Raw genomic sequence first — 12,537 nt, 5'->3', positions numbered from 1 at the left:
TTACAGGTGAACCAAGAAACATTGAAATTAGACTGATTTAATCTAAACCAGGATCAAACATCAGGATATTTATTTCAATGTTGGTAACACCAGCCTCAAACCCTTCGCTTCCTTGAAGGAGAAAGTCTTGTTCTACATACTTAGTAAGACATAGGCTTTCTTCCAGTAATAATTCACATGCCTCTATTTAGGACATTCTGAGCTTTTAAGCCATAAATATCTTGGAATGATGTCTTAAGCACTACTCCAACCAGTACGTGTGTCACATTCAGCTCTTGTCCTAAGACACATTCAACCACGACCAGGAAACTGTACCAGCCCTCCACAGAGGAAGAATTTACTACATCCCTGTTTTCACTTTTGTGAGCAGGAAATTACTGTAATCACATTTTTAAGGCATGTTTTGGATGACCTAGAGAAACTTTTATAAAGGTGTAGGAAATGAGTCAGCCACCTCACTGCTGAGCTCAGGCCTCAACCACTGGCTCTCAGGAAACATGTTTCCATCAGCCCCACACCAGCAGCAACTGGCATTTCTTCCAGCCACTCAGTGGCCTGTGTTAAACTGCTTGGTAAGCTGGGACACAGCTACACTTACCGTTTCCTCACTGTCACATGCCAAGAAGGAGGTGGTCTGAATGTAAGGAACCCCCTTATTGCTTCAGCACACTGATTACAGGGCAGTTCTTACACTCCTGGGTTCTTTAGAGTACATAGCGCTCTGCTCTCATTGTAACTAAGCCTTAAAAAGTATCATCCAAAACCATTACCTATTATTTCCACCACTTAAAACCCCCAAACTACTCTCTGTATCCAGCATTACCTCTTTCTCCTGTTTGAACCACTGGTAATGCACGAATGGGTGTCCTGTTGCCCAGCAGCACAGCTTGACGATCTGACCAGACAGCACTGCTTGGGAATCTGGCTGTACAAGAATCTTTATACCTTTAAAGAAGAATTTACACAGAGGGAAGTTAGTAAGAAGTACCATCCCACAGTTTAAATTTGCATTTAATTTCTCCTGTGAGTAAAGAAAGAGTCTGTCATTGCAGGCACTGGAAAACAATCTGTCTGTGCTGTGTACACACACCGTACGTGAATGGCTGGCACGGACGATGCTTCCATCACAGAGTCTGTGCTCAGAGCAACCAGTGCTCTGCAGAGTGTATGGAAGGTTTATTTAAAGCAGATGACTCAGATGCTTTAATTTCAGGATACCTCAATCCCTCTTGCTGTCTGTTCACTAAAACAAGTAATACTTCCAGTGGCACCACAGATCCCTCCTGGAAAAGGTATTCCCAGTTCTAAGAGTTTGCTCACACCCAACAATGTCTTTGTGGATCAAAACAGTAAGACCTAGTTTAACTGCAACGTGGTGGGTTTTGCTACTACTCCTCACCTAACCTTATTACTTCTGCCTTTGACTCCTGCAGAACACAGGGCTGGTTTTGCTGATACACAAGGTTAAAATTTTCCACTTCAAATTTTAACTGCCAGGAAATAGCATGAGCAAAATTCTGACACTGGTCTGGTATGATACAGTTATTTTCTTAACCCGGACTGTTCCAGAGATCTTGTTACAGCCTGACCCCAAAAACAGACCTGCTGGTATAATCAAGGTCGTCAGAAGAGGAGGAGGGAGGAAAAGAAGCTGACTGCAGAACACAAAGTTTAAGCTCCCACTGCTGCCAAAAAACACACGTGGTCCTGTGTCCAAGGTGTTCAGCAACAGTGAGCCGAGGAGCCATCCAAGAAAGCATTCATTTAAAGCATCATTTGCTATGGATGGTAAAAGGCATCGAACTCCAGCAGGACCAGCAGCAACACCACGCAGTAAGGACTTGTTGCTGCACCACTGTGGTGGGCAGGTAACCACCACAGTCCCAGCCAGTTCGATGGCCCAGGGGGAAAGGAAGAACACCACCAAAAACCTGAAGGCCAAAATAAAACAGATACGAAATAATACTTCATAGATGGAAGAGGAGTGGAAGAACAGGGAAGAAAACGAACAAGTGACGAAATGGCAGTGGCTTACCACCCCCCCTGAGCAGACAGACACCCTGCCCGTTCCCAAGCAAGAGCTGGCTGGGCACCCCCAAACATCCCTTCCCTTCTGCTGCTGAGCAGGGGGCTCTAAAACACAGCACCACACCAGCTGCTAGGACAAAAGCCAGTTCTGTCCCAGCCACCCAGCCCAGCTCGTTCCAGACACGGCACCTCGCTCAGGTACCAGCAGGTGTACATAGGACAAGCTCAGCTTTGCTCTTCTACAGTCAGTCTCATTTCCATGCTTCAGCTTCTGCCCTGTCCTGTCTGGGACAGGAGCACTACTCCAGACAGCTGGGGGAACAGTCTTACAGGAGAAGTAGAGTGCACCAGAAGCTGTTTGAAAAATCAGCTCCAAGGAGATGGCAACTATCTGGGTACAGGACTCAAGGTCAGCACTGGCTCCCAGGCACTGCATTACGCTCTGCCAGGGGCTTGCTTTCTGTCCACTTAATTTCCCCTCATGGTTAATGACTTCGCTGTCCATCAGAACCTTTTCCTAACTGAGAATGTCTGAGCAAAGAACCTGTAACAACTCCATGGCCAGGCTGGAAGCTGAGCAGGAACCCCTGTGGTCACAGGAGACAACAGGACATTTGGAATCATATCACCTTTGTGGAGCAGGAAAGCAGTCTGCATCAACTTCCTCCACACACACCCTTACTCCAAAGAGCTGATCACACAGGCAGCTACTCCAGAGTAGCTGCAGGACCTGAACATCCCCTGCCTTCCTTTTCTGAAGTAACTCCTCTCTCAACCCCAGCCCTGAAGATCCCTACCTCGGTTCCTCATCTAACACTGCCTCCACTGGTCTTCACAGTTGAAGGGAGTGCCTGAAGTACAGCTTTTGAGCATCACAAACACCTAGCATTCATTGAGACAAACAGGAATTGTATTATTTCAATTTAAAGGACAGAAAAATAAAGACAACTCACTTTTTCCAAAGACTTCCACTTCTTTTTTTATTTTAAAAAATCTCCCCTGATTTACATCACCCATTTCTCTTAAGAAAGTAGTTGGGAAAAACAAGTTCTCTGAAAGATGAGAATTTTGCACTCCTTGGAAGCATTACAAGAAGTTTTAAGAAACATGATTCATAATTTCTTCACGGTTTCATTTCTTTTCCTGCAGTTCATTCAACACTACACAGCTACTTCCTGCAAGCACCACAGAATTTACTGCTTCAGAAAGAAAACCTTTTGGTTCAATTGTCTGAATGGCCACAAAGATACCCAAATACTTCTTCAACTTTCCTGGGAAAATGCAAAGCTGGAGTTCCACCACTGAGGATGGCAAAGGGACGTGCACGGCTACCTGACTCGGAGACATGCTGCAGGTTCAGTACTCCTGACTACAACCCGACTGTCACGCTCTTGGCTTACACACCATAAACATTTTCAGTCATTTCTGGAAATCTGCCCTCAATTACTCACATTCAGACCAAAGTGCCTGAGCTGCTGCAGTGCAGGGCCTGCCTGCAGAGGAGGAACACCCCCTCACTCTGGTTGCAATCACCGCAGTGCAGTGAGGCTGTAGTACCACACACTGCGCATCAGGACTCTGTCCTTCTTACCCCAGGAGAAGGCTAGTCACACCTCATTCACTTCCAGCAAGTCCACAACATGACAGGAGAATAAAAGGGAAGAAAAGGGGATGCAGAGGTGACCCAAGGCCCTGTTCTCACCACCAGAAAGTTTAAGTGTTGAAGTTACTGCTATTGTTTTGTTTCTTTATAGGAAGATGGTCATCTGCAGAGCTAATCCAGTACAACAGGCAAGACCCTAAGCTCTGAAGACAAACAAGCTCTGGGCCTTGGCTCTGGGAGTCAGTGATGGACCCACATGCTGCAAAGCAAGGCACGTCCCAGCTTGTAACCACCCATCTCTGCCACAAAGGGATGCCAGAACAGATCGCTAAGCACTAAGCTGCACACTCATTAACCAGTACACTCCCAGGCTCACAAAGGCTTGTGTCTTTTTAACTGCTTCAGCCAAGCTGGTAGGAAACAGTCCTAACAACCCAGTAAGACAGCTACAGAAGCCTTACATTCAACAACCCCCCTCCTAAAGGACCTGGAGCAACACTGAAGCTCTTGTTTGTGTATTAGAGCAAATGGGTAGTTATGAATTTGTACTTTGACATCACGCATCAGCCATCTCTGAATATTTATATAAATGCTGCAAATATTAAGGCCTATCACTTCTTTTCAAATAATTAAGAAGTCTTTTTGACTTCTTCAAATACCCTTTGCTTTGGTTTCTCTTGGTCTTGGTTTCTCCGTCTCTATGAAGCTACCCAGTCCTCCTCAGAGGAGGCTGAATCCACTCCATCACAGATCACAATGCCACTGAGAGATTCATTCAGAAAAGGCCATCTCTGCAGCTCCAGTGAGTCTTGACAGAAGTCTATGGATCGGCTTGTTCTCCTCCACACATGGATCTCTTAGCTATCCACCCAGTTCCCTAATTGATACCACCACCTCACCATTCTGCTATGGAGCAAGTTCTTGTTTTACCCAGGATTTAGTCTCCATTACATATTTCAGGACATAACCTGCTGACAGCCACACAAAACTCCTCGATTCAGTGGTGGTGACACTGGAGGTGGTCACAGGCCACTCTGGCTCAGTGCAACACTCTGCAGCAGCAGTGTGAACCAGGACTCTTCTGGTTTTCAGTACTCCCCCAGCAACTACTGTGTGGACAACAAGGAACAAGCAAGTGTTCACAGCACAGGACAGCACACCACTATGAAGCTTTTGTAACTTCCTAGCAGGCTGAGTTTCACCACATCCTGAAGGAGGAGGACACTGAAAAGGGCCCTGGTTTTGTCCTATGGCAAGAAGCACTTGGCCTGCATGGCTGTACCCAAGCGCTCCCTCGCATCGCCCCGCTTCCAGGCTTCTCCTGAGGAAGAAAGCTGAACGTGTTAGCAGGAAGCAGTCTAGTTCTATCCTGAGCTAGGGGTTTTATTCTTCCTTCTGTCCAATTAGTAAGTTGGGCAGGATCCAATCTGCACCAGAACTGGCACTAATTGGACCCTTCCCCTTCAATTAGGATAAGCTATGAAACGCAGTTAGTGACACCCACGGCCCCAACAGATGGCTGGCAACACTACTTGTCTAACTCAACTGTTCCAGTTCTGCACACACCTCCCAAAGGCAGAGCTGGACACAGAAGCCAAAGCAGCAGAGGGAATGACAGCACCTGTCGCATCCACACAGCCAAGTCCGAGTCCACGACACTGCGCTAAGCCAGCTTATCTACTCGGCTCACTTTTAATCTCAGAATCCCAAGAGCCAATTACTATGGCAATCAGAGAGATACCAATTACTAGAATTCCACCACTGCAAGTAAGTATTTACTTACTGCAGAAAACGAGTGCTACAGCGTGTGCAGGGTGAAACCCAGAGCTGCAGCACAAACCAGAACTGACCTGAGTGGCTGAGACACTGCACAGCCTCCGTGTGCTCCAGGGCCTGCAGGAACTCCATAAGCTCCACCACAGTACAGCCCCGATCTCCCAGCAGCTTCAGGAGACTCCAGCTGGGACTTCCTTCTGGCTCCAGCACTTTGAGGGAACACTGCTCTAAATCCAGGGGGCTGCAAAATAACATGAGAGAGTCATGGCACACACTTTCTTGGAACATTTTCCTCAGAAAAGAGCAGAATTAAGAGTCACTCGTGGATAAAGGAAAAAACCTAAAACAGATGGGAAAACCCTAGCTGATTTGGACACATTTGCAGCACTTTCCTCAGGTTTCAGGAGGTCAGAGGTTCTACAGTGACACTGCCACCCACACACACTGGTCTTGGCAAGTTCCATGCTACAAGACGGGAGATGCTTGTTGTGAACAGCTCTGACCAAACGTATTCAGAAATCTCACGAGTTCCACTTCTTAAAGTCTCAGCAGAAAAACAAGCACAGCAGCTTTTACTCTCACAAACCTAATTCAGAAGTGGTAGATTGAGTGAGAATCTAACTTGAAAGTCCAGGAAGACTTTGATTTTCAGAGTAATTGTTAAAACAAGCGACTGTTGCAGCTTAACTGATACACACACCTCCTGCTATGCCACAGGCTAACTGCTCCAGTGAACTCATCTCCACGTATGAACATGAATAGTTCCCAGTTCTGGTGTTCAGTCTTTGTGTACTTCCAATCACAGCAGATTACAACAACAGAGAGAACAAGGAAGCAAGTGCAGCTGTGGAAAGGCAATGCAAGCTTTATGCATTCCCACTAGAAAGGTCTGCCAGCATCCCTTCATTCCCACACAAACCTGGAGGGGGGATGCTTTTGGTTATCAATCAGACCTTTGCAGTAGTTTACCGGGTAGTAGAGAGGAGTGAACACAACCACAGTATGACATGAGGTCACACTGCAGTCCTCAGCTTGACAGACAGTCCTCTCTGTCCTAGGGACCCTGCTTGGGCAGGGGGCTGGATTCGATAATCCCTGGAGGGCCCTTCCAACCCCTGCGATTGACTCTGTGATTTTCCTACCCTAACAAACCCGGGAAAGACACATCTCCACAGCGTGTGTCCAAGGCCGCAGCCGAGACGCCTGGTTTCTCCAGACGCTGCCCACTAAGCAGCCCTCTGAAAGCCACAGGAAGCTGGTGGCCGGGGCGGCCTAAAGAACGCGGCCGGGGAAGAGAGAGCCGAGGAAAACGAACGCGTTTGCCCTAAGGCGGAGAGGAGAAGCCGCGGGAACAGCCGGCGGCGGCTCTCCCCGCTCCCGCACCCGGGGGAGCGGCTGCTGCTCTCGCTGCGGGCAGCCGGAGCCGCGGGGCACCCTGCCCGGCTATCCACGGCCGGCTCCCTCTTCACCGGGGGTCGGGGGGCATCGGGACGAGCGCTGCGCGCCCCCAGCCCACCTGCCGCAGCGCGGGGCCCGTACCCTGCCCCGCGTCCCTGAGCGGGGCCGGGGCTGCGCTGCCCGCGGCGCGCCGGGGTCAGGCGCCGGCGGCAGCGGAGCGCGCGCGGGCTGGCAACGGGGCCGGTCGGCGAAGGCGAGCCCCGCCCGGCCCACCTGCTTTCGGCGCGGCCGCCGGGGAGGCTCCGGGAGGGACGCCACGACCTCCGCCGAGCCGGCCGGCCCGTCCTCCCGGGGCTGCGCCGCCCGAGCCCACCCGCCCTGGCCGAGGCCTCCGCCGCGCCCCCTCCCGCCACCCTCGCCCGGCCCAGGGCCGCGGAAGACGCCCCCCCCCCTCCGGCCTCCGCTGCCGGCTGCCGCGCTCCCCCGGGCCGCCCTCACCTCAGCCGGACCCTGCCGCGGCTCCCCGCTCGCTGCGCCAGGTCCCGCCAGCCCTTGCCGGGGGCCGCCCGGTCCAGCAGCTCGCTGAGCCTCCGGAGCAGCGGCTCGGGCAGCCGGCTGAGGGGCAGAGCCCCCGGCGCGCTGCGCGCCGGCTCCGACATCGCTGCCGAGTCCCGCGGCTGCCGCGCCGGCCCGCGCGGGGCGGTGCTCCCACCCGGAAGGGCGCGCTGAGCGCAGCCGCGCAACCCGGGACGGAGGGCGGCCCCGCCGCGCAGGGCGCGGTTCGCGCCCTTGACTGGGCGGCGCCCAGCCATGCCTGTGCCGGCGAGGCGCGCTGCCCCGGGGAGAGAGCAGGCCGCCTCAGGCGCGCTCCCGGGCCCGGGGAGCCGGCCCGCGCTCTGTCCGGCCCCGTTCCGGAGCAGGACAGTCGAGTGTGGGACCGAAGACCGGGCTGGCAGCCCACACACGGCGGGAGCTGCTCTTCTGTGAGGCGGAGGAGGGTGAGGCTGGGTGTAAACTGGCAGAAATCGGGCAACACAGGGGGCAGGGGCTCGTTTCGGGGAGAACGGGCTTGATTTAACGCAGCTGTGACCGCCGTGAGGCAGAGCATCCGTGACAGGGGAGCACCCGGCCTGGAGTGTCTGGCACAGAGACGCAGCCATGGCTGCTGCCCATGGGCACGCACAGCCCTATTCCAAGGGGAATTCTCACCTCTGGCGTGAAAGCTTGTGCAAAGTGGACTGAAAGTGCCTCAGTAAGTTCGTTAACCGCTTTAATGAGCGAGCAGGTGTTCAGGCATGGCGGCCTGTCTTCGTGCAGCGTGGCTGCAGGTGACTGCCGGCCTGCCTTGGCTTCCCAGTGAGCCGGCAGGGTCAGGTGTCTGCACATCCACGCGGCTGCCTGTGGTCTCTGGGATTGTGTCTGCTACTCAAAACGGGCTGACGTCTGCCTGCAGAGCAGGTGACACTGTAGCATCGCTCCTGCCTTCTGTGGGGTCCATACCCTCTGGAAAACAAGCCACCTGGTTAGACCTAATGGGAAGAAACTGTGTTGAAGGGCTTTTTTCTGCCTCTGCAACCAGTAGTTACTTTCTCCTGATACAGGCACAAAACCGACCTGTGTGGCAACATGGATGGAGGTAAGATGGTGAATTTGGCTTCCTGATCCTGCGTGGTTATCCACGGCTGTGGATGACTCAGCTGCTAGAAGATCAGGCAGATGCCTTTCACCTGCCTCAACCTTCCATCTGTGCTTGTTGGGTCCCTTCCTACAGTGTCAGACCGTTAAGTGATTACCTAAGGTTGGATGTGGTTTCAAATCCTGGTCTCTCATTTCCTTGGGAATTATTTTGCCTGTTAGGCTATGATACAAAACAGATACCCTGCTGCTGCTCCCGAGGGAGGGTGGTGGTGGGTGCTATATTTATTGCTGAACACACCAGCTTCCTATCTGGGTCTAGATAGCACTGAGAGCAAGAAATATTTAGCACCACAGTCTTTCATAACCAGTTTTAGCTATGCTTTCAGCAAAATACTCAAGAAAAAATTGGCACAAAACCTCTTTTTCAGCCTTTTCTAGTTGCCTTGAGCTTGCAGGAGTTTGTGCAATCCATTGGGGTTCCACCTGTGCCAGGCTTGGCTTCTTGGGCAACAGGAGCAGAAATGCTGTCTCACTTCAGGATTCACCTAGTTGCCTTTGAGGAGTGTGAGCCTTTAGGTGGACTTGTGTAGCAATAGTTAGAAGTTCAGTACCCATCTGTGGTTTCCTTAGCCTGACTATTGGTGCTTGCAGATTTTCTCACATTCAACAGAAATTCTGTGTGCTTAACTTCAAGCAAGTAAGAAATTCCCAGCGTGCCTAGCAGAGCACTTAAGCACTTCAGTGTGTGCTTTAAAAAACAACCAGTGTTTATTACCAAAAGCTAAGGCCAACACTTCCTCTCTCTCAAGGCCACAAGGAAACTCCTGTGAACTTCTATGGAAGTAGGATGTGCCCTCTCTTCACTGGCAGCTCTCTGGCTGGCAGAGGTTTTCCCAGAAGAGCCATCTGCTGAGTGTAATGAAATCGTCTCTTAAAAGTCACACTGCTCTGTGATCAGACTCACTATACTAAGGTCACACTAGCAAAACAACACTGTCGCTTTCAGCTGGCTTCTCAGCTCTGTAACAGCATTCATGAGTTAATAAATGTCTTTTCTTTTGTAGTGCAGAGTCCAGCCACAGGCCTGGCCCACTTCTAGAACTTAAAAGCGAGAGCACTCAAGGGTAAGTCACATTTATGGCTTGGGAGGTGAAGTTGTTTATACTTTTAAAATTACTTGTCTACGTTTTTATCCTGTGTGCAGTTAGAATGTGTATCATACAGGATCAATAAATGAAGAGCAAGTTGCTTTATTCTTAATGCACTACATGAGTATAGCGATTTATACAGGTTTTGAACAGGAAATAAGATTTGTTGTTTCCTTTTGTGGAAGTAGAGTCACTTTTGCTCATCTTGAGGGATTTATTCTTTTGTTAACATGTTGCATTTAGAATTCTGCTACATGCTTCTGAAAGGCCACTCTGGTGCTGCTTCAGCAAAGTAAAGCAAACAAAACTGCAGAAGTCATACAGGAGCAAGCCTCCTTCTCTAATGAACGTGCAAGTGATACTGGGTAACCCAAAATACACCTTTTATTCCTGCTAAATGTGTCACATGGCCAGATACTCTCTAGATAAAAATTTCTCCCATTCCTGAGAAAAAATCTGGTCACTTGGTAGTAGGTAGATGATTACCAGGCTGCAGGAATTGCTCCTGCTTGGCAGTGTCAGATGCTTGACAAACGTTAAAAATAGATTAAGAGAGATCTGTGTTAAAAGCTGTGCTGTGATTGCTTATCTTAATTACTCTATATTAAGGTCTCTGTTAGAGATATGCCAAGGCAGTCACTTACTATTCTTATATTTAGCCAAGCAATTATAGCTGGGGCGTTTTCTTTATATTGTGCTGCTGTGTACAACAGGTAGTACACTAATACCCAAGCTGTCAAAAAGCCTACCTGAAGCTGAAGAGACACAAGATATCACAGCCTGTTTGGCAAGGACATATTTTCCAGACTTGTGCTTTTTGAACAGCCCACACTTCACTGAGAGTTGTCTTATCCAGACCTGGGTAACACATCTGATAGGTGGTAATTGGTTTAGATAATATCCTATTTTGCTGGTTTGATGGCTGCCATTACACCCTCTGGGACAAGTGTGCTGCTTTCAAGGTTTGGTTTGATCGTGGTGTGAAGGATTAACAGAAGAATGACACTGTTCAAGCATTAGGGATTCCTGAGAGAACTACTGTGTGATACAGAAACATAGAGAAAATGTAGTCATTGTAAATCCTTGTGTCCATGGATTCTCACTACTCTTACCCCATCAGATGCTATTGCAAGTAAACTGCTGTGTAAATCCTTCCTGCAGCCCTGACATCAGTGGAGCTCAGGAAGTCATAACCGAGCTCTAGGCTTCTCATTCCTGTTGCCTTGGAGACTCATGGTTACAAGGCAGGAGCACGTAAGAATGCAGGCATGATCACAGCATCTGTGAAACACGTTTGTACAGCTGTCTGGCACAATTGCTTTGGAAAGCTCGCGTGGCCTAGGAAGGGAGGAAAACACATCAGAGATTTCATGTGGAATTTCATTCCATTGGTGCTGATGGATGCAGGACACAGATTTGACAGACCACAGGGTGACAGGGGTGTGCATTGTGCATGCGGTGCTGTAGCTGGTCATTCTGGAAAGGAGCTGTGTGGTTATTTGAGTGGTTGGGCCAACGATATCTTTGCATCTCTGCAAACCAAGAGTTGGGATCATAAAAACACAAGCTTTGTTAGCAGTAATACTTTGTTTTAAGCTGTATTTGCTACTGCAGGCTATTTGCTTTGCAGCTTTTGCAGCAAACATTATTCTTTCAGTTCTTGCGCACACGCTGGGAATTGCTGTGGCTTTCTGTGGTATGTGCCTTTTCCTGCCTAGTGCTTAGCAGGACAGTCACTGACGAAAAGGCACAGAAAGTCCTGTTTCCATGAGTGTTACAGAAATCAGCAGCTCCATATACCAGCCTTCCTGTGGCCAGCACTTCACCCCAAACTTTCCTGTTTAGATCTAGACAAAGCACCTTTGTCTCATCCCTGCCTCAGTACATGGTCGTGCAGACTGCAAACCTGGCCACAGGACTCCCTTACATCCCACGTGCTTGGGTGTCCCATCCGTGCCAGCTGCAGGGTAAGGAGGATCAGCGTGTATCCAGCACTCGTTCCTCATGATGCTGATGCCCAGCTGCTGGGAAGTTCTGCCCAGTCCCAAATTTCCACACTGCCCCTTTTGGAGTTTTCTTGTGAGGATGTTGTTAGTGGAGATTCCTTCCTGGTTGGTTGTTCTTGTTGTTGCTTCTGTTCTGTTTTTCTTGCTTTCTCTCCCTTCATCACTATAATACTGATAGCATCCTGCTGTCCATACCAGCTAGCTTTCTGACTGGACCATTTCTGTCCATGGTACAGAAAGGTTTTCTGGTTAGTAGTGGGTTGGTGTGGTGATTTTTCATGTTTGTCTTATATATCCAGCAGCTTGCTTTGTGGTTAAGCTACCTGCTGATATAGCATCCCTGTCGCAGGTGTATGAAAGTGTGTACGGTGTGCCAGGTGAATGGAGCAGGAGCTGTATGGATAATCTAAAGTTTAGTAGGATAGTCTGGGGGATATTACGTGTTCTTCAACAGGGCAAATCCATGTCCCTAATTTGGCCTGCAGAGTGGAGGTGACAGCAGCTGCTGTTGTTTGGGGTATTTGTTGTCTCAAAGTATCTCAGAATAAACAAGGAAGCATGTGAGCAGATCTGCCTGATGACGAGCAGGTGAGCAAGCTTTGCTACGCATCCGTCCACATCCTCCTCATACACACCTATGGACACAGGAGCAGGGCTGTGCTTTCTCTGGGTGCTGTGTGTGTATGTGTTCAGTGAAAGTTAATCCTGGGCCAGTTAAACCAGATGTTGTGTGGTCTCACAGGATGGTGGCAGATAAGGTACTGAGGGCGTGGTGCGTGCAATCTGAGTCTCTCACAAACACATGGTATTTATGTGGCTATCCATTTTCCTTGTGTTCTCAGGAGTCCCAGCCCCAGTGTCAACTGGGTATAGAGACACCAAAATACTAGTTGATGGAAGGATATTTCTTAATATGACACATAGAGGGATTATCAGTTCA

General features: G+C 49.7%; 2 protein-coding genes across 2 annotated transcripts in view; one reads left to right on the top strand and one right to left on the bottom strand.

Moving 5' to 3' along the window:
• MALT1 (MALT1 paracaspase) overlaps positions 1–7,464 on the bottom strand; it is a gene marked incomplete at its 5' end in the record, with an annotated part of 29,547 nt that extends 22,083 nt beyond the window's left edge. Inside the window, 3 exons of the mRNA XM_084278775.1 lie at positions 824–945; positions 5,482–5,648; positions 7,304–7,464. Of these exons, the coding sequence (XP_084134901.1) occupies positions 824–945; positions 5,482–5,648; positions 7,304–7,464 (450 nt within the window). The remainder of the gene's footprint in view (positions 1–823; positions 946–5,481; positions 5,649–7,303) is intronic.
• Positions 7,465–12,174: 4,710 nt separating this feature from the next.
• Positions 12,175–12,537, top strand: part of ALPK2 (alpha kinase 2) — a gene marked incomplete at its 5' end in the record, with an annotated part of 30,486 nt that continues 30,123 nt past the window's right edge. The window contains 2 exon segments of the mRNA XM_084278547.1: positions 12,175–12,185; positions 12,340–12,355. Coding sequence (XP_084134673.1) covers positions 12,175–12,185; positions 12,340–12,355 — 27 coding nt within the window.

This window comes from Gallinula chloropus (assembly GCF_964237585.1).
Source record: "Gallinula chloropus genome assembly, chromosome: Z".
Taxonomy (NCBI): Eukaryota; Metazoa; Chordata; class Aves; order Gruiformes; family Rallidae; genus Gallinula; species Gallinula chloropus.
Note: the sequence above shows the minus strand (reverse complement) of the source record. Positions and strands in the feature narration are given on the sequence as shown.